The 25,351-nt window shown below is 37.6% G+C and overlaps 3 protein-coding genes across 3 annotated transcripts; 1 reads left to right on the top strand and 2 right to left on the bottom strand.

Moving 5' to 3' along the window:
- Positions 1 to 73: 73 nt before the first annotated feature.
- LOC140951087 (choline-phosphate cytidylyltransferase B-like) lies at positions 74 to 10,829 on the top strand. Its single transcript, XM_073400308.1, has 7 exons — positions 74 to 240; positions 696 to 807; positions 978 to 1,097; positions 3,080 to 3,231; positions 5,235 to 5,456; positions 6,463 to 6,609; positions 8,961 to 10,829. The coding sequence occupies exons 1-7, from the start codon at positions 115 to 117 to the stop codon at positions 9,183 to 9,185; spliced, it is 1,104 nt and encodes a 367-aa protein (XP_073256409.1). The 5' UTR covers positions 74 to 114; the 3' UTR covers positions 9,186 to 10,829.
- On the bottom strand, positions 10,823 to 14,095 carry LOC140951086 (flavin-containing monooxygenase 5-like). The gene is made up of 3 exons (XM_073400306.1): positions 14,077 to 14,095; positions 12,883 to 13,061; positions 10,823 to 12,742 (listed from the first exon to the last, which is right to left on the bottom strand). The coding sequence occupies exons 2-3, from the start codon at positions 13,059 to 13,061 to the stop codon at positions 11,362 to 11,364; spliced, it is 1,560 nt and encodes a 519-aa protein (XP_073256407.1). The 5' UTR covers positions 14,077 to 14,095; the 3' UTR covers positions 10,823 to 11,361.
- Positions 14,096 to 19,932: 5,837 nt separating this feature from the next.
- LOC140949804 (flavin-containing monooxygenase 5-like) lies at positions 19,933 to 25,349 on the bottom strand. The gene is made up of 3 exons (XM_073398934.1): positions 25,269 to 25,349; positions 23,523 to 23,705; positions 19,933 to 22,214 (listed from the first exon to the last, which is right to left on the bottom strand). The coding sequence occupies exons 2-3, from the start codon at positions 23,699 to 23,701 to the stop codon at positions 20,834 to 20,836; spliced, it is 1,560 nt and encodes a 519-aa protein (XP_073255035.1). The 5' UTR covers positions 23,702 to 23,705; positions 25,269 to 25,349; the 3' UTR covers positions 19,933 to 20,833.
- Between the last annotated feature and the right edge of the window lie 2 nt (positions 25,350 to 25,351).

Here is a 25,351-nt window from a genome sequence, read left to right as displayed (position 1 = left end):
GAAGTTCGATTCCCCGCTACTCGGAAATCTTCGTATATTAGGTACCAGTCTTCTACAAATATTTGCAGTTTATGATGACGCTTTGAGAGACGAGCTCAAGAAATTTCCGGCAAAATGTCCTCTCCAAAGAACGGCTCGCCTGGAGAAGTTAGAAAACAGAATGGCTCACGTAAAAGAAAACGGCCCAGCTCCCAGGATTCAGATATAAATGGAGCAACAAAACACAAATCAATACGCGTGGTAAGGAAAGTTCACGTACAACTAGCTTATTACTAGCTCAGCTTACTCCACGTTGGAGCTAAATTTAACACTCAGTGTTTCATCATTTTGTTTCTCTTTCATTTTATTGTTGTCTGATTTAGATCTTGCAATTCCAGACAGTTTGAATAATACCATTGCTCTGCACTACTGGTTAATGTACAAACCACATTACATTTGCACCGCTCGCCGGTTGCCGCGGGCCACAACACAACAAAAGACGCATCATTGAAAAGAAGCCTGTTTTTGTTGCCTTTTGAACGCTTTATTTAAATACAGTTTCTTCTTTGGCGTGATGTCCCATGTTTTCATTCGGTTGTCCTCAATATGATTTCCGGCAGTTAAGGCTAGAAAACAATAGCAAGAATGTTTAAAATAATTTCAACTGATTCAAATTAAATCTTAACTCGGAAATAATTTGTTTCCACTTTCAATAGTCGCCGCGTGAGCCGGCACGGATGTATGAGCCAGATTTGACCATTTCTCCCTCAGATGAACCCGTTGAGGAATTTGAGCCGATTTCTTTGGAGGATGCCAAAAATGGAAAAGGTAAATACATGTATGCAAGAAAAAAAGTCTTGAGAAAGTACACAATGCCAGCTGTTTGGTTTTTAGCTTATATCAACAATTTTAAAATTTAATGCAAGAAATAAATGCAATGAAATACTGTATGTCTGAACATAAAGGGAAAACTTAAATCCGAATCCTATTTTTTGTAGCAACAAGACCTATTCGTGTCTATGCAGATGGCGTATACGATGTATACCATTTTGGACATGCAAGATCTCTAATGCAGGCTAAAAATGCTTTTCCAACTGAAGTTTATTTGATGGTTGGAGGTAAGGATTAATTTTTAATGAATTTTCAGCTTGCTTACACATATAAATTGGTAGATATGACCTTCATTTGCAGTTTGTCTTTTCTTATAACATGTTAGTATGCTAAAAGCAACCTAAATTTTTACGGTTGACCTTGAAAGTTTGAAAAGTCAAGATCAGCTGATTTTTATAAATCCATCAGTCTGAAGTCCAACTGCATCTCTGACATGCCAATACAGATGAGATTACTGATTTTAATTCCGCTGTCAGACGATTTAATTTTTGAAGAGGGGTGGGGAGGGGGCTGGGCAATTTCTTCTGGGTAAGAATACAGTACTTTATTTTCAGCATTAGTATTTACAGGAATTTTTATTTACAACATAACCCTTTATAAAAGTAAAAAAAATATATTGTGGCGCCCAAATAATTATTATTTTTACTTGATTTAGTTTAAAAGTGAATAAATTAAATGATTGAGTTTATAAGTGAATTAATATTATTGGCACATTAATAAAAGTCTGACCTTCTGCTATTCAACACATTTCTGCTGTTAATAATAGCTTTTATTATACATTGTAGTCACCATCTGTCTTCTCATTGGCTAAAAGCCTACAGTTAATTCTGGGAAACAGCGCAACCTACAGATTATTCACTAATATGTAGGTACAGATTAGTGAATAATCTGTGGGTTGCGCTGTTTCCCAGAATTAACTGTAGGCTTTTAGCCAATGAGAAGACAGATGGTGACTACAATGTATAATAAAAGCTATTATTAACAGCAGAAATGTGTTGAATCTGTACCTACAGATTAGTGAATAATCTGTAGGTTGTGCGCGCAATGCATGATTTCCTTTATAAAGAGGGTGAAAATTTGTTCATTACTCAGTTGTACATTTTTAAGTGTTTGAAAATAAACTGTGATCGCTGCGATAATGCATTTGTCGTCATTTTCTTCAAAACAAGGTATAATAAAACAATTATTAGATTCGGTTTTTGTGATATGCTTAATAATCAAGGTCTCAGTAAGTGTTATCAGCCTCAGCCTTTGGCATTGGCTAATAACACTTACCTCGACCTTGATTATTCTGGATATCGCAAAAACCTCATCCAATAATTGTTTAGAATGACTGCATAATGATGAAGCAGTGGAGATGGCTCTGGCCCTAAGATTTTTAAAAGTTTACTACCATTTTTATTTTCATTAAATTATTATTATTATTCATTAATTAAAAATATTTTGCCATTTCTGATTGGGTAAAATCCCATAATTTATCATAAGCAGCCATTGTCGACCAAATTTGAAAGAATTTTTCAATATGTAAAAAATGACATCAGTCGTGCAGCAAATTGCCCAATTACTGAACTGTTAACCAAGAAGACCTGGGGACAAGGTTGAGTTGTTTGGTAGTGAGTTAAAAAATGGCAAAACTTTTAACTCGTTTCACATGGAATAAATAGGTGAACTATTTGTTAAAAATATAACAAGAAGACAACTCGACAGATGACTTCTGTTATTTGGAGATTATTGATTTGTGGAGCTAAACAGCCCTTTATCTCCTAAACTTGCCAGTTAACATGCACTATCAAAGATGAATTTAACATCGATAGAGGTAAGCATGTTTTAGCTTGTTTTTAAACTAGGAATTATTTTGAATGAGTATTAAAACCATTATTATTACTATTAGTAATTATTAGTAGTAGTAGTGTTATTATTATTATAATATTATTACTATTATTATGGGGTGCAAAAAGTAGGGTTGCTGAGTATTAACCACTTAGAGCGGACAAGAAAACAAACTCTTTGCTGTAAAATGTAACAGGCACTGAGAGAATGTCACTGAGTCAGTGGCCTAAAATGTTCTACCGAGTTCCAATAGTTAAACGACAGTTACCTTGAAAGTACATGTTCTGTTGAGCAAGCACAAGATTGTGTCTTTCTGCATTCCATTCAAGACATGGTATGGCAAGGTGTTAAAATTGTTCGTTTGTTTGGATGTTTGCAGTTTCCAATGATGAGTTAACACACAAGTACAAAGGTAACACTGTCATGACAGAGACTGAGCGATACGAGTCTCTAAGGCACTGCCGTTATGTTGACGAGGTTATTAGTGATGCACCCTGGGTCGTGACTCCTGATTTCATTGATCTTCACAAGGTATGCTATAAAAGTAGTGTTCAAAAAGGAAGCTTAGAGAAAGTAAAAATAGAAATAGTAAAATAAATTGAACTCAATTTTTTATAGCTAACACTCTACATCTCATGTGGCATCTTAATTGAATTGTGCTTGTACGTTTTCTTGTAGAAAACCGACAGAGTGTTGTTAAAACTTGGAAAAAAGTATCTCAGGATTGATAGAAATTAATGTACTTCTGATGATTTTTGGAAGCTCTGAATTTTGAAATTTTCCAGGGAAACATGCCCCTGGACCCTCCTTTAAAAATAATAAATGATGGTCTGATATATTTAAGCACGAGTATGATTACAGACGGAATTGGACAATGCAAAGTTCTGTTACTAATTAATTATAACCATAACAAAATTTGTGATATATTAGGCTCGGAATTCTAAGCGTTTTTTTGTCAGCCGTGAAAAAAGCCATTTAAGGGCACGTGTGCGATGGCATGTGCTATGCAATTACTTAGGCATGAAGCATACTGTCCTATTACACTGTCCCATTAGTACTGAAATCAGGACAGTTGATAGCCAATCAGATTTGAGAATGTTGTTGTAAGTCATGATTACAACTTCTCTTAGGTGAAAGCAAATTACTATTAGAACAACAGTTTACAATAGTTTACTTTGTGGCCCAAATAAGCTCACATGCTCGGCGCTTGTTGAGCGCGTACTAAGTGCACTAGCTTAAATTTTTTAGAGAAGCATGCCCCTGGACCCTCCCCATAATAGTAGTAATGAACTTTATTGGGTGAAACAAATTATTGTTTCAACAGAAGTTTATGATTTTTTATCATAGTTAACATTATGGCCTTATAAGCTCACGCATTTGGTAGTTGTTGAGCTTGGGCCACACATGGTGTAAATGACCTAATAAGTGCCAGGGGCGTCTATTTACTTTTTGAAGTCCAAGTGGGGGCATTTAATAGATAGAAGGCGTGAAAAAGAGAGAGGGGTACATTCTCATAATTGTGACAAGCTCACCAAAGCTGAAGATATAAAGAAAGTTTAAAAATAGTGGAATATTCACTTCATCGATTGATATGTTTAGGCCTAGGGATCCATATAGCTTTCTCAAATCCCAACATCGTTGTCTGAATTCTCAGTCAGGGTTATTGTGTTGCCATAGAGTACTAAAGTGTGACGTCATAAAAATGAAATTTCTGAAATTGTGGGATTTGTCAGGATATTCTGAAAGAACAATGTCCAAGAGGCCTACTTGCCAAAAATGAGCATTTGGGGACAAATTGTCTCTGAGATCGTAGCCCAGTTATGCTTACAAAACTCCATACAAACCCTTCTAAATTTGTTTTGGGTCGACCCAAAAAAAAATTTGAAGGGTTTGTATGGAGTTTTCTGAGTATAACTGGGCTACGACCTCAGAGACAATTTGCCCCGATATGCTCATTTTTGGCAAGTAGGCCTCTTGGACATTGTTCTTTCAGAATATCCTGACAAATCCCATAATTTCAGAAATTTCATTTTTATGACGTCATCACTTTAGTACTCTATTGTTAGACTATCCTTACTTTGAACTTGACATTGAACAAGGTGAAATATGCAAACCTTGGTTAATCAAGCAAGAAACAACAATCTTTATTTGTACTCACTCTCTTGCTCAAAAAAAAATTAAGACAATGGAAATAAGATTAGATTTCTGGCTACCTGGAATAACCGTAGGGGTAGCGGCACCAGGTAGCCAGTTAACATCAGCCTGAAATAGAAATAAATTTAAAAACTGATTGAATCAGATGATTTTGCTAATTCCTGGTGTTTTGGAGTAATTCTCATTGGGGGCATTTATTAGACAGGGGCGTCTCAAACAATTTTTATTATCATAGAGGGGTTGTTTACGAAATAGAGGCATTTATTATTGGAAGTGGGCGTTTATAAGGTCATTTACAATACGCCAGCCCCTCCAATCCAAAGAAAGCTCTGCGGTCCCTATGTTGCCAAGATTTGTCAGTTTGGTTTGATTTCTTTTAGATTGATTTTGTCGCTCATGACGACCTACCTTACAACAGTGCAGGATCAGAAGACATTTACAAAGAGGTGAAAGCCATGGGTAAATTTGTAGCCACACAAAGAACGGAAGGAATTTCCACTTCAGACCTCATTGCAAGGGTGGTTAGAGATTATGATATGTATATCAGGAGAAACTTGGCCAGAGGCTATACAGCTAAAGAGCTGAATGTCAGTTTTATTAAGGTGAGTACCCTTTCTTAACTCTAGCAATGGTTCCATTAGGAGATACAACAAGGCATATTTCTTCTGTGTTTGTGGCTACTGCGAATTGACTTTACTCATTAAATTTATGGGCTTAAAATTTGTGTGTGTATTCTGCCCATAGGCAGGTCCTTCTTTACAGTTCCCTATCTAAGGCACGCCTCTTGAATGCTGCATAAGGGCTACCATCCTTCACGCTATCCATTCACTTTATTTATTATCTTAGTACTTTAGTATTTATGTGTAAATTCTAGTAAATTCATGCCTGAGAGCTTTTGAATATTGATAGAACCTTTTTTAACTTGATATTTTGAGGATTTGATATCATTGTACCTTCTTATTTAGTATTTAAGGATTTTAGTATTAGTAATAGTTGTGTTTAAATTTCATATGGCCATAAGGGAGACTACAGTGTGACTGTTATTAGGCACCCTATAAATGAAATAAAGTGTCATTCATTCGTTCATTCATTCATTCATTCATTCCCACTAGAGGTCCTCCAGGTAGCCTCTTTTCTATTACTCTTCCTTCAATAACTAATTGGACAAGATCACCATGCTGTATGTTGATAACAGATATGATGGCCCTCTCCTCACCAACACACCTCAATACATCTTCATTACAGACTTTGTCAGACCAAGAAATGTTGAAGACCTTCCTCCAAAGCCACATCTTACAGGTCTCCAGCCTTTGCACGTCTTCTTTCATCAGGTCCACAATTTGGCACCATATGAGATACTACAAGGAAAATTAAGCAATTTGTGTTTCTACAAATTAAAACCATATTAACTTATAACCTGCCACAGGATCAATGTGGCCAAGTTTGAGAAGTCAATGTAAATAAAACAATTTGGCAGGTTAAAAAATTAGTAGGAAAGAGTTTACGAACCAGGAATTTATTATCTACTGATTTAGGTTTGGTTGTCTTTGCTAATGTACAGGCACATTAATGAAGCTCATAACCTCTGTTTATCTCATTATTTTATAGGAAAAAGAAGTTCAAGTGCGGCAAAAAATGGATGAAATCAAAGGTCGACTGACAGACAAATCCCAGGAAATCCTCACTAAATGGGAAGAAAAGTCACGTGACTTTATAGGCAGCTTTATTGATATGTTTGGCAGGGAAGGTCGATTGGTAAGCTTAATGAGATCATTTTCTACCTCAAACCTTTTTCAAGATGAAAACAATAACAAAACTGGTAAAGATTAAGATGGTATATTGATAATAATCATTGGTGGGTCTATCCTGCAACCAGATTTGACAGTGTCGCAGTGTAAACTGCTGTGCAAATAGAAGCTTGCCAGTTCACACTGTAAACTGCGAGCTTCTACTTGAAGTGGGTCTTTTGTTGATTAGAAATGCATCATGCATTCTGATGTACTAGTCAGTGCAAATCAAAGAATCATGACTAACATATTAATTTGCACTGCTTAATGATAGTTTTGAACTATGAAAATTCACATGCAAAAGCATTTTAAGGTAACACTGTACACAAAGAAGTGATGTAAATATTAATTTTTACTGTTGCTTTAATTACCGTAAGTTTGATTATTAGACTTTTATCTTTTTTACACCAAGTAGTATATGTTCTAACTTTTAAGTAAATGAAATTCTTTCATGTAATAAAGGTAAATTGATTAGTCATGCGGAAGCAATAAGTGGCTTTTGATTTTAAAATAACTTAACTAAAGCATAGCCCTGTTAACTGCATGTGACTTTGATAAGGTTTAAAGTTCAGAATGATTTAACCTAAACTGCCCACATATTGTACAGTACCTACTTAAACCTTCTTTTGATTAATAAATGATAATTAAAATTACTTTGTTGCTCGGAGTGAATTAAATTTTGCAATAAAAAGTTAAGACTTAACCTAAACCGCCAACATATATTATATTGCACTAAATGCAGTTAAGTATTAAATACCTGAAACTTATTCAATTTTCAAAGTTACTTAAAGTAACAAAGAAAAGAACATTTTTATCAATATTTGGAGAAAGTCTAAAAATGGATGTCGCTTTGTTTAACCTTGAAACTTTAAATGTCATATTACAAAATAAAGAACTTTCTTAAATGGATAGTTTTTCCCTCATATGAACTTTAAATTTCATTTTCTTTTAACACCTAACACATGCTAAAATATGTTCATATAACAAATCACTTCAACATATGATCACTGACATATACAATAATCTATCCTTTAATTTGCAATTAAAAAATATAGTTTAAATAAACCTTCAGAATAATTCTTATCGAGATCAAAATGCAAACATAACTTCAGTCTACTCTTCGTGTGAGTCATTGATGCTTTACTGCGCAGAGATGTGCTTTCAACAACCAAGTCTTAACCTCTCAGATTGAAAGGTACTTTTTACTTTTATAATATTAATATTATCATTATTTATTATAAAATTATTATTTCTTTTAGTCTCTGTTTTAATAACCCAATTTTTTTTTGTTCTTTGTAACCTCAAATAAGGAATAAATATAAGCAAGTCATAAGTCAAAAGAGCCTAAATTGTGATTATATAATATAACCTGTCAGTGACATACAACTAGATTGATAAACTTTGCGACAAACAGGAATAAATTTCTTTTCTTAAGCAATTAACACTAACATAATATTAACAAGATTATGCTAGTAAAGAAACAGTAATATTTTTCAACACATTGATAAGAAAGTTAGTCAATACAAGATGTCCGTTAGGTTTTGGCAAAAGGTTTGTGGAGCGTTGTAACATGGAATGAGGAGAATGAAATTCTGCAATAATTTTGTTGTATCATTAAACAACCAACTTTCTTTGGTTATCATCAAACAAGATGCACTGGACATTACCGATCTTAGCATTATGAAAGTCAAGGAGCATGTGCATCGCTTTTGCCTGAGTCAGTGTGGTTTTGAATCCGATTATGGGACTCATGGAATGTTATTATAGTGGAAACTTGATATAACAAAGGACCAAGGGAGTGGTAAAATATTTTTGCTCTACCAAGTTTTTGTTATATAAATTAGGCCCTTTTCCATATATTGTACTATTACTGGGGTAAAGAAAATTGTTCGTTATACTGAGGACTTTGTTATAATAATGTTATAATTATTATATATTATAATAATTATAATAATTAACCTTGCTAAAACAAACCTCTACAATTATTATAGAGGTTCGTTTAAGCAAGGTTCCACAGTATAAAGTTGTGAAGGAAACTGGCTCCCAAAATTTATCTCCCGAAACAGTCCCATAGCCCCATTGGACACAATCTCAAACCAGTCTTATGTGCAGCCTTAAAAAATGTACCTATATGAGTGAATGGTCTTGCTGTGCGTGAGTCTATCAATATCTCAATGGGTAACCCCCCTGGTGTGTAATGAAGTCATAGGTGAAAATCTTGTCTAAGACTAAAATTGTTTCTCTGTGTGACACACTCTTGACTTGAAAATACCATTACATCTTTTACGAAAATGAATTATTTATTATTTTAAATTACAGAACCAGCTCATTGGGAAAGGAAAAGATAGAATATTTGATGCAGGGGCACGCATTAAAAGAGCGCTATCTCCAGGACGACACGCAGATCTTGATGACTATGATCCGTATGGTTCTCCAACAAGATCACCCAAGGTTCCTCGCCTTTCCTTTGACCCTGAAATCAGCGATGATGAAGAAGATGAACAAGGCAAGGAGATTAGAGAAGCCGTTAGTTCAACAGTCTAAGATATTTTTTATCTATTGTTGGAATTGATTGTATTGCTCTATACTGAAATCACAGAGTGATTGTTAAACGAAGTTGCACGGGAGGGTAATTTATGGGTATGGCCTCAACAGAAGGTGTCCAGCAAAGAAATTAATGAAGTTATAGAGTTTGATGCAATGAGTATGTTGACACTATACCAGAAAGGGTTTTATTCCGGATAGCTTTTGGTGTGGGACCCACACCAAAAGCTATCCGGTAGTATAGTGTGCACACCTATCCAATATGTGACTCTCCACTTGAGAGACTGGCGCGCGCAGCTTCACTCCAAAATAGAAATCATGCCAAAATCACTGTTCTTGTGTTTGAATCGAAGCCCTATGCGGTATGGTTTTCAAGCCAGCAAAAAAGCTATCCATTAAGGTGTAAACATAGCCAAAGGCTTCCATAGGGTTTCTCAGAAATGATTTTAAATCAAATTTAATGAAGAACTGGCCTAGAAAAAAACATAAAGAAAAGACATCTCTGACCTTTATCCTAAGCGTGATCAACATCTATTTTCTCATCACAATGTCAATACATAACAAAGTGGAAAGGTTAGAAGAATTTATAAATTGATAAAGAAAAGGGAAAGTTCTTGATCTTCTAGCAAATTCTCTCGGCTGTTTTTTCAGAGAATTTATAATTATGTAGATTCAGGAGCCGATTACCCGTAATAGGCTCCTGCTAGATTAGACCGGAGAATTTGGATATAATTGGAGCTGAAAGGGTAACTGGTGTACTGCAGTCTGTTTTGGGGGGAGTTAATTGTAAAGTGTAAAATTCTTTTGACATAAAATAATGATAACAGTCACTGTTCTTGTGTTGTAGAACTCGCTAAATTCCAACCAAAGGCAATGATTAAGGTAGATCAAGTGGAGCATTGTTAGAAATTGGCTGTTTATTGCTGCCCAGGTTGGCATGCAGTTAAAGAGGCAAGTTTCCTTGATTCACAGTTTCATTGGTTATCTCATTTAGGCTTACGTAACAAACGCCGCAATTTGCACAACAGAGAAAACTGACGAGTTTTGGAAGTTTTAGTGAAATAGTGCTTTTCTGCAAATGAATTATTTAAACCCGTTACAAGTTGTGAAATTTGGAAATTTTGCGAAATTTTTCAAGTTGAGTATAAGTTGGGCTAGATTCTGTACTCCTTAAAAGTGAAAGTCATGCCTCACTTGTTCAAAACGTGGATAGCGGTATCACTGGATAAAACTGTGTTCAGTCCATAGCGCTATTGGTTCATTTCTACTTATCCGCTGGATAGATATTTTTCTGGACCTAGTTGTCCCAAAAGTGAACCGTGAACCAACCGGTTTGTGGAGAGGTTAGTCAATGTAATGAGTGTATTCGCCAAAGATCAGTTTTCACAGATGGGACCGTCAAAAGAAAAATACGTTGAATTTCGTTCATTTTTTTCCATTTGAAAAATCTATTCATGATTGTACAGAACCATGCAACGTAGGTGAAAAAACGTATTTATTTTGAAGGAAAATGAAATACAATACAAATTATTTGCTATCATTAACTTGCATACAGTCTCAAATAACTAAATACATTAAATATAATTTTATAGTGAGAAAACTTCAGATGAACCAATAAACTATATGTACAAGTTGTACAAACAACCTTGTCTTCTTTTTTGGGTTCGTTGTGGTTTTTTTTTTGTGTGTCCTACGTGGTTAGAAGGTAAATGCTCTGTTTTTTGCGGAATTGCACTTAGCTAGTTCACAGACAGTCCTTGCAAATAATTTTAACCCATTCGCCCTTGAGTCTCCCGTGCAGATCCACGTCCCTTCTACGGCTTGTAGCGTCATCAGTGTTAATTGTCAAGGGCAACTTTGTCCGCTAACTGCCACAGAGTGAAGAGATCTTTCAAAACCATACCAGAATGAGAACAATTCAGTCAAGGACACCGGAGAAATAGGCAAAAAAGAACATGTAAACCAGGGGCGAATGGGTTAAACAAACAATTCAAATATAGAATGACAGAATTAAAAACCGCAACTGGCAGGAAGCAACGAGTTAGCCATTTACAAGTATGATCGAGGACTTGATTCCGGGAAAGAGATTAAAACGAAGAAAATAGGTCCGGTTTACATCAGTTTACGGGGTCCGGACCCGATTTTTTTGCAGTGTAGATGGCACTAAGGCTGCCAGTTAAAACAATGTTTTATAGAAAATGAACACTGTGATAAAAATTAACCCCAGAAGCAAAAACAATGCGGTGTAGTGCATCACGGGCGTTACCGGGACAGAGCGTACAACTTCTCTCGCCCTCTTCCACTTATGAGGGCCCTGCAATCTATACTGGGCCGCCCCACAGCTGCCAACGACTAAATTCCATGCTAAGGAAGGGTGCTTCCATAGTTGTGGCTTAGCACCAAAATATGATGCAATCTCATCATTGTAAGTCATCGGGTCTTGTTGAATTGTATGCCTTGGTGAAGCATAGTAAATACCCTCACTGCTCTGTTTGTCCCTCGCAAATTTTTGGCGCATCTTCTCCGCTGAGGGGAGTTTGACAGAGCCTTTACACAGCTCCGAGAACCATCTTGCCTGGATTTCAGAAATTGATAGCAAACCACCAGATGAGGGCTGTACCAAACCTATAAATGCCAAGGAAGGGCCGATGTCTGGTGCAAAAACATTTTTGAAAAGTTTGATTTGGTTGGTGCTTTCATCGACAACTAGATCTTTGATGTCGCTGTCAAAAAAGGGCAAATCGATTTGATACCCAGTGCAACAAACCACTGCATCTGCAGTGGTTTGAGATCCATCAGTGAAGATCACTTTATCTTTCTTAAGTGCTGCAATGTTAGGTCTTACTACAATATTTTGTCTTTGTATATGATAAATCAATGTCGAGTTGACAGTGGGTTGTGTTTGGCGAGCATGCATTTTGGGGTTTAGTTTCCACTGCCATGGGCTGCCGGTCACACATTGAATCATAAACTCAAAGAGAAAACTGGAAATGCTCCGAGGAAGCCAGAAAAATAGGCGGGTCGCATAATGATCAGCAGGGAACCCGAATATGTAATTAGGAACAATCCATGCACCCGATCTCGAGGAAATGTTAACGGGCTTTTCCCCTCCCAACTCTGTTACATTCACCGCTACATCTACAGCGCTATTACCGATTCCTACTACAACTGCTTTTTTCCCTACTAGGTCATTAGTTATGGCATCTTTATAAGTTCTGCTGTGAAAAATTCTTCCATGAAATGTTTCCTGGCCTTCAAACTGTGGCATGCTTGGCTTGGCGTGATGACCAGATGCTATGGCGACAAACTTCACAAATGTTTCCTTGTATTCAGACTTGTGCTTGCCTTTGTTGTCGACTTCGACTGTCATCATTTTCCATCCCTCTGCTGCTTTTTCAATTTTGACCACCTTGGTGTTAAAACAGATGTGCTTCTCCAAACCAAACTGCTTGGTGTAAGTTTTGATGTATTCTGCCATGTGTGTGTGGCTTGGGTAATCAGGAACATGGTCGGGGAATGGAAAGTCGGAGAAGCAGTCGTTCTGTTTGGAGGCAACCCTGTTAAAAGGAATGAACCATCAATTCCTAATCATTTCAAGTGATATATGATCGTTCAAAATTAGCAGATTGAGTAATAAGTTATAACTATGACTTTTCAAAAATTAAAGGTAAATCTTTAACTTATGGTTACTTCTTACATCGTGGTAAATCTCATCACTCCATAGCCATCCTCCGTAAACTGCCACAGTCCCCCAACGTGGTCACTCATCTCATAAACAATAATATTGAACTTGTCATCTAAAAGGCACTTTGCAGTAACAATCCCAGAAATCCCTGCACCAATAACTGCAACGTCATATTCTGGAGAATGATTCATCTGGTAAACATAAAATAGAAGGCTAAGCATCAATAGCATGCCACAGGACACCCACTTGATGAATGTTAACGCCATTTGTCACAAAAGAACTTTGAAAAATGCCGCTACAGCAGAGGCCCCTCGTAAGAATCTTAATGTTATGGTTTAATTTTATCCTTGGTTTAAATCTTATTTCCCTTTGTTTTGGGGTATGGTAATGCATAATAATGAGTTTGTAACAAAGGGAAATAAAATTTAAACCAAAGAAAAAATTGAACAAATTGAACCACAACATTTACCTCGCGTTTGATGAAACTAGAGCTAGTTATTAAATATAGCGCACTTCAGTTGGCGAACTATTACCGTTATCATCAACGACAACCAGCTTTATTTACATGATTATAACAAGATATTACGGCTTTTTAAAAGAGGTCACTTTTATCCAATTCTTGATTCTTTTATTTAAAATAACGCTTCTAAAAAAAGAGACAAGAATACAATAAAATAAAATTAATAATGATAATAATAATAATAATAATAATAATAATAATAATAACGACAACAACAACAACATTACTTAAATATTTTTAACTTTTCATTCGGTCGGATTAGTTATTCTAGAGACAAGTTTGTCTCTCCTTTCGAAGCATGATGAAATTAATTGTGATGAAATTAATTGAATGTCTCGAAATGTTTACAAAATAGTCCGTAAAGTTCGTTAGATGGACATGGGTCATGGTGAGAACCTGGAGCAGGCTATTTCAAAGGCTTAAGTCAAGTTATACCAGTGGTATATGACGTTGTGTGAATTCATCATTCATTCATTCACTACCCTAAAAACAGGAGCATCCAACAACTGTTTTCTGCAAAGTACTATCTCCTCTAAGAAGCAATACTACCTAGAATTTTTCTGTAGCTTGAGTTAGGCTATAAAATCTAGGCGACCGTTCCATTCACGTACGATTTTCGAAATTTATCCCAAAAGGTTAAGCTACATTTTGAAGAAAATGGAGAGAGGTATCAGAAGAATACTAACCTTCGTAAAGCGTTAAAGCCTTGTAATTTCGAAAAGACTCAAGTTGCCCTAGAACATGTCCAGACAGATACAAACTTAACAGCGCTCTGCTTAGAATATATTCTAGTGACTCAAACCAGCCCACGGTCGAGTTCCTCCTTCAAATGAAGCCGCAAGTCATTATATAAAGCACGCAATTACGGTCAATTTGAAATAGTGTGGATAGAAACACTTGAAAAACAAAACTGATATTCGACCAATCAAATGTTGAAAAAGCGATAGCGAAAGTTTTTTGGAATTTTAGTACAATACCAAAAACGTACTGCAGTTTTGCAATTAGAAGAGTCAAGCGTAATTAAGATTTTGTAAATTGCTTAGTAATGCGTAAATTAGTCCACCCTCTTATCCATCATTGCGAAATAAGCCTTTGGCTTCGGTTGTAGGACTGTAGATTTACAGATTGATTTTAAATACAATATCATTGCCTCTTAGATAAGATAAGTACGCAATTCCCAACCCGAATTGATGCCTCCTTGATGCCTAAATACTTGAAAAAAGAAGGTGACTTTTGACGAAATGAAATAGGGATAATCAATATTAAACACAATTGACTTAGACTGGGTCAGAGACTAAAGGTGGTGAGATCGGGTGATGTTCCAGTTCTACTATGGGATTCCAATAAGTAGTGGTTTTTATATCAAGTTCTCGCTTACCTTTTGCATTGACTTTAAAGTTAATCTTCTTTATAAAAGAAAAGAATGAACAACATATAGTAAAGGACTCTCAGCTTGAAGTGTTCTTGCAAGCAGCAAGATAAAACCTCAAAACAATCGTACGCCTCGCTTACCCGCGGATTACGTCAACCATCACTTCTCTTATATTTGTTATCCATTTATGGAAGCGAGATAATAATAGAAGAGATTTAGAATTTTGAATTTTGAATTTGTACCACGTGCATGACAAGTTTTCCCTTAACCCTTTAAGCCCTAAGAGTGATCAGCATCAAATTTCTCCCTGTAATATCATTGCTTTATAAAACACAGAGGTCATGAGAATTCAGGACGTGATCACACAAGGTGAATCTAACTGATACTTGAACAAATTCTCCCCACTACTTCTATTGAAAACGTATAAGGATAACAAATGAGAATTTGAATTTTGATATTAGGGTTTAAAGGGTTAACGTTTGCTTTACTGCTCATTACTTTTACTCGCCAAAACCTAGTAGCTTAGCGTTAGTTTTGTCTATAACAGTTGTTTTGGGCTGTTTTTATTTGTACGGTTTCTATTTTGAATCTGACGTTTGCCGTTTGCCGTAAACGTGACTCAAAATCTCTCTTTTATTTAGCTGTCTATGGTGGGTTTTAAGACCTGCGGTTCGTGCGTTAAGGGTCGTTGGTCGTGGGTCATGCATTGCATCTGGTTCCTCCGCAGGCTTTACCAAGGGTGAGCGTGGAGCACGGAGTAGCCAGCGAGAAGCACAAGTAGGGGATTATATGAACGAGTGCAGAGCCCAAGCGGGGAGTGATGGAAAGGAAAAATAGCCTCTTTTTCTCTTTCTTTTATTATAAACGACCGCGAGCGGCTGGGGGAAAGGCCGGCATTGTGTTGAATTTTATTTTATTTTTTAGTCAGGGGTGCCCAGTTCAGCGAGGCTGGTTTGAAAGGGGCCCGCAACACATAAGACAAATAAAGACAAAAAATGTTACAACTAAGTATAACAAGAGTAAGAGACTCTCAGTTTGGCTTGGATCTAAACTGCCTTTTTTAACTTAATGATATAATGTTCGCTCCTCAGATCAAGAGGAAGCGTGTTACAGATCTTGGCTCCGGTGAACCTGAAGGAACCCTGGTACTTAGTTGTCCTAGCTGGCAGACGGAGTAAATCTCAATGGCGCGTATTATATGAAAGGAAAACACGCGAGTGGCAAAATTTATTAAGTAAATATGCTGGAGCCGGGCAACTTCAACTTTATTTGCACTGTTTAGATGAATTACTCTTACACATACAGAATATATAATTTTCTTTCAGAAATATACTATACAAATATCAATAAATAGAATCTCGAGAGAGGAAGTGCACAGTGGCCAAAGGAGGCGAGGCTTTCGAGTTGGCAGGGGCACCCAACGAGGATATAGTTCAAAACCACTTAACATAGCATTGTTGAACGTATTTTAGTATTTAAACGGTAGATATAGGCATATTTTTATCCCCTAAAAACCTTTCATCTGTTCGGATTTCCTAGCTGAAGGTCTAGTGATCCGAAAATTATAGGGATCAAAACTTACCTTTTCGAAAATTTCAGCCAGGAAAGGCTCCGGAAAATTCTAGGTGACCTTTTTTTAGGGCAAATATCCGTTTGAAATGGGTAATTATACCATTTTGTAGATGTTCGAAAATCCTAGGAGAGGCAGGCAAGCGAGAAATTTTACAAAAAATGTTCCGAAAATTCTCGTTCTTAAATCGTCTTCCGAACAGATGTTTTCCCGAAAATTGCCGTTGGGTGCCCCCTAGTTGGTCACTGTCACTGTCATGTTTGAAATATAATGAGAAAAAGCCAACCTTTATATTCGTTAATTTTAACGGGCACATTACTAGCATAATCTACAGTAAATATTATAGACTATTCTGCTTGCAGAATTTAATATGTCTACATTATTATTTTTGCTGATCAGGTCTTTATAGATCCTACGTTCCTCGGCATATTCGTTTGCGGTCCTTTGCAGTCCTTTATGGTTAATATTTGTAGTAAATATTATACTAACTGAAGCATAGCTTAACCTTGGCGCGCAATCACGCGGGCATACAGTGACATCTACCTATCACTGATTGGAAAGAAGAAATGTTTTACATTGTTTTCTAAAAGGCAGGTTCAGTAAGGGACTTTACGTGTGATGGAACACTTTCCCACACTTGCTCGTGAACTGCCTTATATCTAAACATAAATTTGCCGTAGTCTGTTCGAATGTTTGTTCAAAACAAATTTTCTTGGGTAGTATATCGAGTTTTATGAGAGTGTATATCTACTGCTGAGATGATGAAGTCAGAGAATATAGCTGGAATTTCTTTCTTTTTGAGAATTTTACGTGTAAATACAGCAGTCTTAAATTTTACAATGTTATCAAAATTAAGAATTTCTAGTAAATTATAATATGGTGTTGAATGTTCTCTACTATCAGCAAAAAATATATTGCACATGCATTTATTTTGCTTTTTACGGAGCTTATTCAATCTTGTCTAGTAATTATTTCCCCAACTCAGAATGCCATAGTTGAGGTAAGAAAACATTAACGTACAATGTAACTGCCTCATTGTTTTTAGGTCTACATAATATCTGAGTTTGTTTCAGTATTATGCCAATGTTTTTGGCAACTCTAGCTCAAGAGCCTTATCAATGAACACACCTAGTACTTAGGCTAAGTATTTAATATGATCTTTGCGTTCAATATTTTTGAATATTTCTGTCAACTCGTTGTTTAGGGGAAGTTACCTGAACCAGGCCATGAAGGCTCTTAAACACTAGCATGCACTTTAGATAGTCCCGGCGGAACTGGAGCGTAGGCCAACCGAATGAGCGAGATGTCTGTGATTGTGAAACTGTATAACCTTGAATAATACTGGCGTTGAATTTAGGAACTGCTTATGTAAGTCCGGATGGGCTGTGAGCAGTAGCATATTAAATGTAAGCGATGCATAATACGCCGTGACTAGGCCAAGAAAACGCAAAGGAACAAAACAACAACAAAAACATTTACCTATCCCCGTTCCCTTGCACTGGCTGTCAATAAATCCCCTGCGGCTTTTTTTTCATACACGCGCACGACGATCCAATGAGAAAAAAAGAATGGATCAATGTACAGGCCACTTCGACTGCTTCTGCTCGCAACACCACGAGACGACCGCATTTGCTCTACAAGCTCAATACCGCAGTCATGAACTGACCTGAACTGCTAGTGCTTTCTTAGTCCAAGTCGAACATTTGTCATAAAACTGCAAGTGCCTTTGCCTAGTCCCTAACTGAGCTAGGTCTCTGCGCGGCCTATGCGTTTTGTGTCACTGGATCCGTGCGAGGTTTTTTTTCTCTCGGCCGTTTTTAGCCTTGGACCAGGCTCCGATTTTGGTTTTCGCTATTTTTTTTTCTGTTTCACCCTGTTTTTTGCCTTTTCCCTACTACGTAGCCTGTCCCGGGCTAAGCCGTTCTCAGATACGTCACAGAAATGCATAGACCAAGAAGGCCTGGAAAGACGCCGTACAGGACTAGGCAACAAGTGCCTCACCACCCTGCTCACGGAACCTCACGTTTTACAGAAACAAGAACGCTCTTCGAGAGGCAGTCAGTCTCGTTTGCTTGGAGATTAGATCGAGAAATGAGGAGGCGATTAATTCTACACGAAACAGGATTTACTCGGGCAAGGTTTTTTACTTCCTACTTTATCGTCGTCGATACGTTTTATTTGTTTCTGAATTGATTTAATACGCGTGTTAGCGACGACCAAAAATACCTTTCTGGTAGCAGGCTGTACGCGTGTATAAATACACGAAAATTCAAGGGCCTCAATTCCAAAAAGAAATCTCCTAGAAAGAAGCTAAAAACGCAAATTCATGCAGGGAAATAAACGAAATCAAGAGAAAATGAACACTACGGCCGCCACACATACAAGTCAACTCTCCCGTATAAAAATTGATTAACGTTATTACAGAAAGCTCTAACCTACCAGCTAAAATTAGGCAAATAGACAACTGGCAATAACGTTTCACATCGAATAGCGCTTGGAACTTTTGACACTTTGTACAAAACATTTCGCATCAATTTAAAAATCCACTTTTTTACCTACAGATTGTATTATCGCCATCTTTTTCGTAAGTCAACCGCTACAACCTGTAAGCAAGCTTTGTCAGCGCTATTAAAAACTGAACTTTTGTGACAGTTGAGCAAAGGTTTTTTAACAGTCATACGTGATAATTGCCGAGTGGTCGCTTACCGGAGAATATGTCAAATTTCTGGCCATTAACTTGATAGAAAGGGTCGCGGTCGAATATCTGAGAAGTGGTCGCTTACGAGAGAGTTTTTGAAACAGTTCAGTATTTGACACAGAAACAAAACGGTTATTTACAAAGTGGTCGCTAACGAGAAGACAGAAAGCTAGAGTAACTCTATCTAATTTGTTTGATGCAGGACACGATATGCTGTGTTCTTTTGGCAAAGACCCGGTGTTGAATTCAGAATCCTCGCAAATTTCTCCGTTCCCGGGGTGAAGTTTATAGTCTGTTAAAAGCCCTTCGGCCCCTGCCTAGTATAGCCCTTTAAAGCACGACGCTCATGACTTGTAGTCTTTTTCCTCTCAGTACAACAAGATGTGAAAAGGAGATTTTTCATATTTTTGAAAAGATCAGAGGACAGCATAAAACCTACCTTAGAGAAAATATTTATAAATCGTTTGTAAAAAGCTTTATGTCTACAAAATAACGTGTCTGAAGTAAATCTGCAGTGCAAAAGTTTTGCTTGTGGAATCTGGAATCCGGGAAATTTTTGCATCCGGAATCGGGAATTCTGGGCTTTGGAATCCAGAATACAGCTCGAGGAATCTGGAATCCCACTAACCAACGATCCGGAATCCATGGCGTGGAATCCAGAATCCAAGTCTGTCTTAGATTTCCAAACATGAGGCGAATAATTAACAGAACACCGTGATTTATATAAAAAAAATTGTTCTTTTCCATGTCGTTTAAAATGCATCAAAACAGATCGAGCTGTTGCACAGAACATTTAAACAGTGTCTGAACAAATGAATTTATTATATTATGATATTAATATTATATAAACTTTATCTAAATAACATTTCCGCAGAATGATTTGACTAAAATAAATCTGATACACTAGTAACCGTCAATGCGCTTTTTGAAGCTTTATAGCCTGCGAGCAAGCTCTCCATTTGGGGTATATCGTGAAAACGGTAGACGCGCGAGAGGCATGCGAGAGAGGGGTGCCACTCGCTAGCGCGTTCTTGTGCAGTTCGCTTCGCTCGCTCAAATAGGAGAGCTTGCTTGCAGGCTAGAAGCTTTACAACTCAGAGGCCACTGCAGCAAAATAGCTGGCAATTCTAAGATTGAAAAAGAAGTAAAACATAACAGCTATATTCCTGTCTCAAGAGTGTCTAACATCAAATTTCACCTGACACCATCAATACATAGTCAAAAGAACAGGTCATGAGAAAAGATTAATATAATGATCAAATATAGGAAAATGCTTTTTATCTTTGATCAAACTCTCTCGACTCATACTTTAAGGAAACATATGGAGATCAGTCGAGAGAATTTGTATGTGGATATTGCGGCTTAAATGGCTAAGAACTATGCTAGATCAAGTTCAGTGCTGAATCAAAATAAGTTAATTACTTTAATCTTGTGATTATGGTCTCAGTTTGCATAATTTTGTAACCTTCACTACCTTACCCATGGAAGGGATTTAACTTAGATCCAGAAACGCACCCAACGGCAAAAACGGTCTGGCAAAAAATCACCAGAGCGTTGGCAAAAATTCAAATGAGATGTCAAGAGGCACCTGCCATGTACATTGTAAAGTGGTGAATTCAACAAAATTTTTGTTGTTGTGTGTGCATTTCTGCTCATTTGTGAGTGTTAATTCCATGTCCACCAACAATTTTTTCCCAAAAATGACACAACTGCAATCAAACAGAAACATGAAAAAAAAAAAAACCACTAAAATGAAAAAGATCATGATTGTTAAAATAAACTGTAAAAGGAAAGTAAAAGTGACTAAAACCACAATTTATAGAAAATGAACACTATGATAAAAAGTAATACTAGAAGCAAAAACAGTGTAACGTAATGTAACAGGGGTGTTATCGGAACAGAGCGCACCACTTCCTTAGCTCTATTCCACCTATGAGGGCCTTGCAATCTATACTGCGCAGCTCCTCCACTGCCGACAACTAAATTCCATGCCAAGGAAGGGTGCTTCCATAGTTGTGGCTTGGCACCAAAATATGATGCAATCTCATCATTGTAAGTCATCGGGTCTTGTTGAATTGTATGCCTTGGTGAAGCATAGTAAATACCCTCCCTGCTTTGTTTGTCTTTCTCAAATTCCTGGCACATGTTCTCTGCTAGGGGAAGTTTGATGGTACCTTTACACAGCTCCGAGAACCATCTGGCCTGAGTTTCAGACACTGATAGCAAACCACCAGATGCTGGCTGGACAAATCCTATGAATGCTAAAGAATGGCCAATTTCCGGAGCAAAAACATTTTTGAAGAGTTTGATTTGATTGGTGCTTTCATCAATAACTAAATCTTTTATATCACTCTCTAAATATGGTAAATCTATGTGGTAACCAGTACAACAAACCACTGTATCTGCAACAGTTTCAGATCCATCAGTAAAGATCACTTTATCTTTCTTAAATGCCGCAATGTTAGGCCTAACAACAATGTTTCTCCTCTGGAGATGATGAATCAATGTTGGGCTGACTGTGGGTTGTGTTTGGCGAGCATGCATTTTTGGATTCAGGTTCCACCGCCATTGGCTGCCGGTCACACATTGGATCATTAGCTCAAAGATAAAATTGGAAATGCTCCAAGGAAGCCAGAAGAACAGGCGGGTCGCATAATGATCAGCAGGGTACCCGAGTATGTAATTAGGAACAATCCATGCACCTGATCTCGTGGAAATGTTAATGGGCTTTTCCCCTCCTAACTCTGTTACATTCACAGCTACATCTACAGCGCTATTACCGATTCCTACTACAACTACTTTCTTTCCTACTAAATCATTAGTTATGGCATCTTTATAATCCATGCTGTGAAACATTCTGCCATTAAATGTTTCCTGGCCTTCAAAGTGTGGCATGCTTGGTTTCGCATGATGTCCTGTTGCTATAGCAACAAACTTGACAAATGTCTCCTTGTATTCAGACTGATACTTTCCTTGGTTGTTGACTTGGACTGTAACAATTTTCCATCCTCCTGTTGCTTTTTCAATTTTGACCACCTTGGTGTTAAAGCAGATGTGCTTCTCCAAACCAAATTGCTTGGTGTAACTTTTGATGTATTCTGCCATTTGTGTGTGGCTTGGGTAATCAGGAACATGATCAGGGAATGGAAAGTCGGAGAAGCAGTAGTTGTGCTTGGAGACATTGCTGGCAAAGGAATAACAAGACAAGGTAAAAAATCATGACATTGCTAGTCAGCAGTCACCCAACAATACAGCCCAGCTTGTGTACTTCCTTATAAGAGGTTAGTGGGGATGTGCTGCTGGATGGGGTGCCATTTTCACGACTGGATTGACTATAATGGGGTCGCTTTTTCAATAGGCCATTTGCATGATGGCGTCATTTTACTCATATGACCAGAATACTTCAGGGTTTTGCTTTCTTGTGCAAATAAGGGCTTTTGTTATTTAAAGCTCGCTGGCATTACCAAATTTCAATATGAAAAGAAAAACGAAAAGAATTCTGGTCGTAGTAGTTGAATGACGCCATTGGGCAAATGGCCTTTAGAGTTACTAGAATGGGGTCACACATGTTTGGATTTTTTTGGGTAAGACAGTAAGACAAAACGTGCCAGAATGTTTGTACTGAAGATGAAAAGTAAGGTTTTCTTCATTCAATCTAAAAAATAGGTCAATTCATAAAAATAGAAAGTGACTAAGTTGGGATCATGAAAATTACATATTTGCCCAAAAGTGACTAAGATGGGGTCTATAATTGGCCACAGAATAGACTATAATGGGGTAGGGGCAAAAATTAACCCAAGTTACCACAACCCACCCCCCACCTCCCGGGGGGCCCCTATGCCTCTGGAACTTCCACTTTTTGAATATTATTAGAAGTTATAGTTAGTTTAAATCACAAGTAGAGTGGAACCCCGCCTTACGGCCACCTCAATAATACGGTCACCTTGATATTACGGCCAGTTTTTTTCGGCCTGGCAAAATGGCCATACATTTCCTTACAAAAAAAAAACGTTAATGTGGTCACCTGTTAATACAGCCAACGGTCACATTTTAAAATCCTAAACAGTAGAATCTCTTATAATTTCACCCCATTAATGCGGCCACTTGTTCGAAATTTAGAAAACCTGTGACATGTCAGTTTTATTGACCTAGTAATCTTACCTTATTCTTGAACTGTTTTTAGACAAGAGTACACTTAAAATGCACTTGTGGCGATTTATAGCCAAATTTTTAAAGAGTTTCATGTACTGAAGGAAAATTTTAAGTAGTTTTTTTCAATTACTGTACGCAATATCTACCTTCCGGTTGTTTATTAATGAGAACAGTAAGGTGAATGTGACGTACGGTGTATTTGTCAATGCGGCCCTCAGGTCATTAAATTTGAGCCAGCGCCAGTAATATGGTCACCCTGTTAACATGGCCAAATTTTTTTGGCCCATAAGTGACCGTATTAACGGGGTTCCACTGTAACACTTTATTTCAGAGTTCTTACATGTGAGTGAATCTCATGACTCCATAGCCATCCTCTGTGAACTGCCATAACCCTCCAACATGATCAGTCTTCTCATAAACAATAATATTGAACTTGTCATCTGACAAGCATTTTGCAGTAACAATCCCTGAAATGCCTGCACCAATGACAGCAACATCATATTCTGGAGAATTATTCATCTTCCTGCGAAATAAAAATAGCCGCACATCACATACATGCCACAGGACACCCACTTTATGGATGTTAATGCAAAACTAAAATAATGTAACCTTTATTCACATGAAGTTAATATTGTCTTACCTAAGCAACGGAGTAATAGCTAACCTTTATTGTTCTCGTACCCTGTGAGCAGAGTCTCCTTTAGATCTTCCTAGTTAAGTCGGGAAGACTTATCCAACTTCCCAACTTATCTAGTCTTCGCGACTTATCTAGGAAGATCGAAGGAGACTCTGCTCGCAGGGTATTGTTCTTGGTGTTTGGGTAAGAAAACAATACAGTTGAACCTATTGTAAGCAGGAGTTGATTGCTTACAAGAATCTGACAGCTAAGTTGATGAATAGCAACAGAAGGCCCCGGGGGGGGGGGGGGGACTGCCATATATGGGCTATATAGGTATGTGCCGCTGTAAAGGGTATGGTTTTCAAGCAGTTTACTCTAGGTTAGGGTATATAAATCCGAGCGTTTGGGTCTAGAATAGGGTATCATTTTTCAGAAAACTGATCAGTTGGTTGAAGATTTTATCTAGACTAGGGATTGTGGTATAAGGTTTTGTTTTGGCCAGACTACTGTGCTAGTGACCTCAGTATTTTCTGGAAAACAGCTGCTCTAGGATAGGGGGATTTAGGGTGTTTACTCTAGTATAGAGTAGCAAAATTCAGCTAAACTAGCTCTGGTATAGGTTAAGGGTTCCAGGGTCCCAGCGGCACATCCCCACCCAGAAATTCCTAAAGTACCCCTCCCCCCCTGGGCAGGAAGCACTGAAAGCAGAATTCAAATTCCTGAGACGTGACTGCATTGTGCTACCCTGGGTGCCAGAGACTTTTCTAGCGCGGTTTCCGGTTTCGGTGAAGTCTTCGTAGTGACCTGGGTTCGCCACTCGTGGCTTTGGCCTACGGCCAAAGATGTGTCGGCCTTTGGCCGACACCAAAAATTCCCGCCACACACGAGAAAAACCTCTGGTACCCAGGGTAGCATTGTGCAAGCTTTTTCTCCTTTTCACCCCGCTGCCAGAATGCCCTGGAGGGCTTGCTTGCAGGCTAATTAATTATAAATAATAATTTTCTTTAACACAGGGTGTGCATTTGCCAGTCATGTGGGTGACTTGCACAGTGTACTTACTGATTATTCAAATAGGAGTAAAAAGTCTTCTTGCCAGCGTTGATGAACTGTACTGTGGGTATGTGGGTGGAGAAAGCACACTTAACTTAATTTAGAATTCAGCAAGATAAGTCAGACCACCGCAAAAAAAGCAGCCGTAGCTAGAACTGAATTTCTCGCCTACGTTTTGGCTATTTAAGCTAATTCATCCAAAGGAAAAGGTCGTATGATCAATGATATGGCGAAAAAAAAAGAGCTATCTGCGGAGTTAAGTTGCTTGCTGCTGCATGTGATTATGATGTGATTGGGTGTTAAAAATATCTTCAGACACCCTGTACGGAAACGTGACGATCACGCGATTTTTGAACATCCTTGTTTCCTGAACATTGAAATACGAAAATGAGACACAAAAAAATCAAATTTACTCACCCACAAAATGAAATGGTTAAATGAAATGGTTAATTGACCTTCAGTCTTCAAAGATTTTCGCGTTCGCCACGCGACATCAGTGT

The sequence above is a fragment of the Porites lutea genome, chromosome 10 (assembly GCF_958299795.1).
Source record: "Porites lutea chromosome 10, jaPorLute2.1, whole genome shotgun sequence".
NCBI classification, from domain to species: Eukaryota; Metazoa; Cnidaria; class Anthozoa; order Scleractinia; family Poritidae; genus Porites; species Porites lutea.
Note: the sequence above shows the minus strand (reverse complement) of the source record. Positions and strands in the feature narration are given on the sequence as shown.